At 46.0% G+C, this 6999-nt stretch overlaps 1 protein-coding gene across 1 annotated transcript; it reads left to right on the top strand.

Moving 5' to 3' along the window:
• Positions 1–2739: 2739 nt before the first annotated feature.
• On the top strand, positions 2740–4391 carry LOC309694846 (uncharacterized protein; the record flags this gene model as incomplete). Its single annotated transcript, XM_082515089.1, has 4 exons — positions 2740–3325; positions 3411–3528; positions 3660–3697; positions 4284–4391. Exons 1-4 carry the CDS (start codon positions 3224–3226, stop codon positions 4389–4391), a joined length of 366 nt encoding a protein of 121 aa, XP_082371215.1. The 5' UTR covers positions 2740–3223.
• Between the last annotated feature and the right edge of the window lie 2608 nt (positions 4392–6999).

The raw sequence follows: 6999 nt of genomic DNA on the forward strand, positions 1-6999 counted from the left end.
TTTCACCTGTTGGGTAAGAACAGTTGTAATCACCACTGCGGAGGCCTCTGCAGCCGGGACGAGCACACGGGGATATGTCCTGCAGTGATGGTGATGGCTGAGCGGCCTCGTGGTTGTGTTTAGTGTTCGAGCAGCTGCATTTCTGCAGCCACTTGCTGAATGTACAACTCACCACAACACAGGAGGAGAGGCGGCCCTCAAAGCCAGATAATGACGAGTGTGGTGAGGCGTTTTCAGTGGCTGCACCTGAGTCGATGCGGGCTGATGAGAAGATAAGGTAAAGAAGGAATCAGCAGAAATCAGACCTGTAAGCAAGCTGACTGACACACCTTAATGAGGTCAACAAGTGCTTTAATCAGCTTACAGAGATAAGCTTGGATCATTAATGCTCCCCAGGGAGCGCAGGAGCTGCAGACGCCTGTGAAAAGCAGGGATCCTCTTACTGTCCATGCACCGAGCAGACAAGATTTTCCATGAGAGGTCACGCCACACATCACAGAGCTGATTAGTCAGACTGCAGGCTGAAGAAAGGCTTTTTACCTGCATTCTCTCTAATGTCCAGCAGGGGGTGACTCCTCTGACGTCTGATTAGATAGAAGTCTGAGAGAAATGAGCCCAGTGGGCCGATTCCTGATGAGTTTATGGGCTCAGTCGCTGCTCTCAGGTCTGACTGAATAAAACAGGAAGTTCCCTTTGGACATGATGGTACTGTTGGAGTCAGAATGGGGGGATTAGGGCGGGGCTAGCTTGTGATTGACAAGTCTGTCAATCACTGAGATTAACTACGGAGTTCCACAGGGTTCAGTGTTAGGACCAGTTCTATAATAACAACAATAATAATAATAATACATGTTATTTATAGGCGCCATTAAGACCCTCAAGGTCACCTTACGATAGCACAAGAACAATAGCAGCAATAAAATATAATAAACATTGCAAAATAAGATTTAGACATAAGGTAAAACAAAACAAAACACAAGCATGAAAGCATCAAAGCTGAGCAAGGTAAAAATGGACTAAGACAGTCTAAGACAGTATGCAATCCTAAATAAATGGTTTTGAGACAGGATTTAAAAGTAGAGAGTTTGTGGTCCGGAGATCTGGTGGAAGTGCATCCAAAGTCTCGGGCAGAACAACTAAAGGCTCTGAGTCCCAGGATAGTCAGGCGAGCAGGTGGAACAGACAGAATGAGGGGGCGAGTACGTATGGAGGCGATCAGATAAATATGGAGGAGCGAGGTTATGAAGCGCTTTGATAGTAAGAAGCAGGTTGGGTATCAGACGCCACCTCCCTGGGGACATCTCAGGCCCTCCAAGGTTTGGAGGTCTATCTCCCCCCACCACCACTTCCCCTGCCAGTGGCGGACTCCCTCAGGTGTCGGTGGGTTGGTGGTTCTTTGTGTCTGGGGATGGGCGTCCAGGTACACACCGGCTCACTCCTTGGCGGCCGCTTATCGGGGCCTGGAGCCTGGGGCTCGCTCGGGCCACTCCGGAGGTGGGGTGCCCCCGGCCTCTCGGCCTGGGGCTCGGTCACTCAGGCACGGCTGGCTGCCGGCGGAGCTCACGGGCGCGTCACTGCAACTCCCCCTGGCTTCTGCTCCGCAGCTGCTGGGTGAGCCCTCATCTGGGACTCTCCTCAGCTCTTTCTGGGACAGTGGCGCGGCTGCCCCTCTGTTGGTCTTCCTTGGTCTCTTGTGTTCTGGGGGCCTCCGGATGTCTGGAGTTTTGATCTCCTCCATACCTGCTTCATGCCCTGGAGGACGGAGCTGTGGCCCCCCCACACCCTCTAGCAGATTATTACATGAAGGAACCTTTTAAAAAAAACAAGCGCGTCCATGCTCACAGGTGTACACACGGGTGATCACACCCACAAACTACACCCTTTTTGGCTCCTACCTCAAAGCACACTGTGTTCTGTCGATCTTACGTGCTGCACAATAATGTTTAATATTTAGTATTTACTGTCATATTCCCATATATCATTGTGATGTTGTTTATTCTATTACTCTTGTTCTCTTCTGCTTGTTTTCTTTTTTCTTTCTCAGCAGGTGATCCAGGTGATCGATATATGCATTTTTTTTTTTTTTCCCCTGCCCGTTCTGTTGGTTTTGTGAGCAGCTGATCAGCGTGCTCGACAGCCAGTTTAGATAAACCTGTAAACAAAGATGGGTTTGAGGCCGACTTCAGCTGGATCTGTCTGAACGAAGGAGGAGCTGCATCTCACAAACAAGCCCTTTATCCTTCAAAGAGTCCATCTGCAGCTTCATCACAGCAGAACACCACCCACCTTCACATGATGAAGCAGGCCAGCACCGGGCTCTTCCTCACCTTGGACAGTGAGGCCAAAGAAACCACAGAGAGGCAGGAAGGAGCTGTTATCATCACCACAGTGGGTCAGTCTCCTCATATTTAAACGTTTCTAACTGAATGTTTACTTTCAGTCAGAGACACAAAACCAACACTGTGCCAAGTCAGACCTGCTGTGGCGCCCCCTTGTGGCAGTGAAGAGCCTGAAAGCAGCTTTTTCTTTGGATGATCCTCAGCATTAATTATTTCAATTTACTTATACAGCACCAAACTACAACAACAGTCACCTAAGGCACTTTATATTGTCAGATAAAGACCTACTGCCCCCTATGAGCAAGCACTGCAGTGACAGTGGGAAGGAAAAGCTCCCCTTCAACAGGAAGAAACTCCAAACAGAATCAGGCTCAGGAAGGGGCGGGGCCATCTGCCGAGACCGGCTGGGATATGAGGACAGGAACATGCTAATTAGCAGGTATGTGACCTTCTCTGTGTAATGGTCTCTGTGTTTTGTCGTTTTCAATCCTTAGTTTATAATCTTAATGTGTGAGGTAGAGTCTGAGGTTAGCACCAAGTCAGTTCAGTTCTTGATGTTTTGAAATCCTAGTTTCTCTGCAGAGTCGCAGCTTCATAGTTTGATGTTTTAGCTAGTGATGTGACGTTCTGTATCGAGGCTTCGAAGCTTGTGTCGAGTAATGGAGGGGGCGTTTCCGCGATGCGCGTATCGAGGCTTGCTTCATTTATGGGAGGAGCTGAAAATGATGACGTCCGAAGCCTCGCTGCCCGGCTGTACCACGTGACTGGTTCATGAAGCGGTTCGAACTTTGCCGCGAGCTATGACAGCGATACAAACCCCTCAGACTTCAGTCAAAATGTAGGTGTTTAATGGAGAGTTGCGGTTAGTGAGAGTTTGGAGGTTTATGAGAGTGAGGAGAGAAAGTCAGGAGAGAATGGAGCCAGCTAAGAAGAGGAGGATGTCCTCCCCTGTGTGGGAACATTGTGATCTTATTACTCCCAACAAGGTATGTAAATTTCTACAGAAGATGTATTTTCATAATACTGATGGTGCAATACAATTTATGTTAAGCGGCTTTACTTTTGTACAAGGTGAAGTGTTTGCTATGTGCCAGGGAGCTGGGATATAACAGCAACACCTCATCCATGCTTAGGCACTACAGAGCTTTGCATGAGAATAAGGGGAACACCGATTGTGGAGCAAGACCAGGTGAGCCATCAAATGCCATGATAATATAGCATGCAGTAATGTTACTAAATGATATAACAATATTATACAGCTGTAATAAGTTACGTTTGTGATATTTATATCTGTGCTTTGTCTTTATTGTCTTTCCTCAGGAGAACAATCTCCAATAGATGAAGACCTGGTTAGCATGGTGATTGAGGACTCCCAGCCATTTAGCATTGTGGAGGACAAAGGATTCAAAAGATTTGTTAAATCATTAAATCCTAGCTATGTTCTCCCCACTAAAAAGGCCATAAAAGCAGTGAAAATTTAGTTTTTACTGAATAAAATATGGGCAGGACTGACGCCTCAGTGTGTAGCTGTCCATACCTCAACGTTACAAAAGCACAACCATTGTCCACACCCCAACCACACCTCACCTCACAGTAAATGATCATTTTCCATACTGCCAGTATAAATATACAAAGTATGCTGCCATCACTACAATATACATGTTTTACACACTCCTTTTGTTGTTGACATTTACAGGCTGTGTGCAAAAGGCCACACTTCAAATTCATGCCAACTAATATTTTTACGTCCAGTAGGTGTCCTACTAGAGCAAATGAAGCTTCAAGAAGCTTTGTGCTGGGGTGAACCAATTGGATGAAAAGCTTCAGTGCTTCATGAAGCTTCATCTGCCCATCACTAGTTTTAGCTGAACTCTCCGTGTCTTTTAGTTTTGCTCCCCATGTCTTGTTTTTCATGCTTCGTTTCACCTGTCTATGGTTACCCAGGTGTTTCCCCTCGGGTCTACTTTTTGTCTTCACCTCGTTACCTGTGAGTCCTGCTCGTGTTTCCTGCCTCAGAGCTCCGAGCTGATCACAGATTTCAGATGGGATTAGGATTAACGGAGTTTTCTGAGGTTTTCCATTAAAGTGTGATAAAGTGAATCACTTGGTTTTCATTCTGGCCTCCGTTTCTCTGTCATGCCGGAAAATGCTGGGAGCGTTTGCAGACTGCTCCTGGGTGAAGTTTCTGTTTATTGTGGAACAAAGTGAACCTTCACGTCAGGATCTCTCCAACATTACAGTCTTACCAGGCGGCTCCTCGATGTCCGGCTGGCCACAAAGAGCTGCAGCAATGAAGAAGCAGAGACTGTAGATCCTGACTCTGTATTTACTATCACACAAACACATCTCCAGCATCTTTACGGGCATCTCATATCACTGCTGCAGATGATGTCCTGTGGTACTGATGCCAAAAACATCTGGATGGCTGCTAATCATCTCTCACTTGTCAGAAATGTAGGTGTTGCATTTACAACGACGTCCAAGCTGGAAAGAGAAGTGCTTTTTGATGCCTTTGTTTCGTGCTGTGGCCTCGGTAAGTCGTCTTCAGATGGCCTGTGAACGCTCCAAAATGCTGCTGCGAGGCTGCTGATGATGTCCTGTCACTGGCCTCGTGACCTGTTTCTCCGTCTGTGCATGAGCTCTCAGGCTCGAGTCGTGCAGGTCACCGACAGCTTCTGACACAGACCCGTTGGCGGTTCCTCGTTCTAGACTGAAAACTAAACAGAGGCTGCAGTTTCTAAACTATGGAAGGACCTTTGAGTGCGTCTGTGGACTCGTTTGGCCTGAGCCGTGCTGTATATGTCAGTGCTGTGTTTTAATATTTGAGGTTTATTACTTGCTCATCGCTGTTGAGCAACAAACTGTTCCAACTTCTGCAATCAGGTAGAAGGTTCCTCATCATCCAGGCAAGGACGGGGAGACTCAGGGGGAGCTGCTATCCCCCCCCCACACACACACACACACCATCCATCGTGGCTCAAGAGTTAGGAGTTCGCCTTGTAATCGGAAGGTTGCCGGTTCGAGCCCCGGCTTGGACAGTCTCGGTCGTTGTGTCCTTGGGCAAGACACTTCACCTGTTGCCTACTGGTGGTGGTCAGAGGGCCCGGTGGCGCCAGTGTCCGGCAGCCTCGCCTCTGTCAGTGCGCCCCAGGGTGGCTGTGGCTACAATGTAGCTTGCCATCACCAGTGTGTGGATGACTGGATATGTAAAGCGCTTTGGGGTCCTTAGGGACTAGTAAAGCGCTATATAAATTAGAGATGGACCGATCCGATATTACGTATCGGTATCGGTCCGATACTGACCTAAATTACTGGATCGGATATCGGAGAAAAATAAAAAATGTAATCCAATCCATTAAATATCACGAAAGCACCTCACAAAACTTGCAACACGCCGTAACTCACCTCAGAACGTTAGCAGTCGGAGCAGTATGCATCACGTGATAGAGCAGCTGTGGCATGCCGGACCTGTCGGTGGTCTGGATAGCATGTGGAGCTTCGCTAGCAACCTGGCATTTCATCTCCGACAAAGTTATCCCCGAGAGAAGTAAAGCAAGTGTGTAAGTCCATCTCTGAATGTTTGTAAAGCATTCCCACGTTAAGCTTAACAAGCGACTGCCTCTCGCTCTCCGGCTGCTACTTCAATCGTGAAACTGATCAGCTGATCGGCTTTTCTGTCGCGACTCCGTCTCTCTTGTTTGCTTTTGGCCCACTTTGCACCAGAAAGAGGAAACCAGCGGCTGAACAACAGCAGCACGTTTAAGCTTGATCAGCTGTTGTTAGAATGTATTTAATATTACTTTCTACTCGAGGATCTTTTTCTACGTAGCTGACGCTGGTAACTGTGCAGGGGCGGATCTAGCAAAGTTTAGCCAGGGGGGCCGATAGGGCATGAACAGGGAAAAGGGGGCACAAAGACAGACTTTTCTTTCTTATTCTCATTTAAAATGTCTAGCTTTTAATAAATAATTATCTGACACCCAAAGTTTTAATTTGATGTAAAATGAATAGAAGTCAATTACTGTATATAGTGACTATTAAGTCTAATATATACACCCTAGTAAGCTATAGTACTTTTTACTTTGGGAAGGTACCATCTGTGCAGTCTGCAATTTTGTTGAAGAAAGATGTTGAATCTATTTAATATTTCTTGAAAAATAATTGATTTCTGTGCATTTTTTTTCACACTGCATCAAATTAAGGTTGATTACGTCGATTAAGCATCATGAGGTGGCGCGTGAGGGGTGGTTCTCTATTTTTTATTTATTTATGTTGTTGCTGGGAGTTGGAACCCTGTTAGTTAGGTTGCTTAATATTTACGCTAAGTACTCTTTAAAATACCAGAATAGGGAGGATGGTGTAGGTTTAAGTTTATTAGATTGATCAGTATTGCTGAACTATGAAACATTTTTTTTGTATACAGGTATAACAGAATAGCTTTAGTGTAGTTGTTGTTTTAAACTTGAGTATGAACTTGCAGACTTGCAAAATGCAGCAAGATATTTTAAAAAACAGTTTTGTTGATTAAAAAACACTATATCGGATTCATATCGGTATCGGCAGATATCCAAATTTATGATATCGGTATCGGTATCGGACATAAAAAAGTGGTATCGTGCCATCTCTAATATAAATACAGGCCATTTACCATCCATAAGTG

Source organism: Aulonocara stuartgranti (assembly GCF_965226115.1).
Source record: "Aulonocara stuartgranti genome assembly, chromosome: 19".
NCBI classification, from domain to species: Eukaryota; Metazoa; Chordata; class Actinopteri; order Cichliformes; family Cichlidae; genus Aulonocara; species Aulonocara stuartgranti.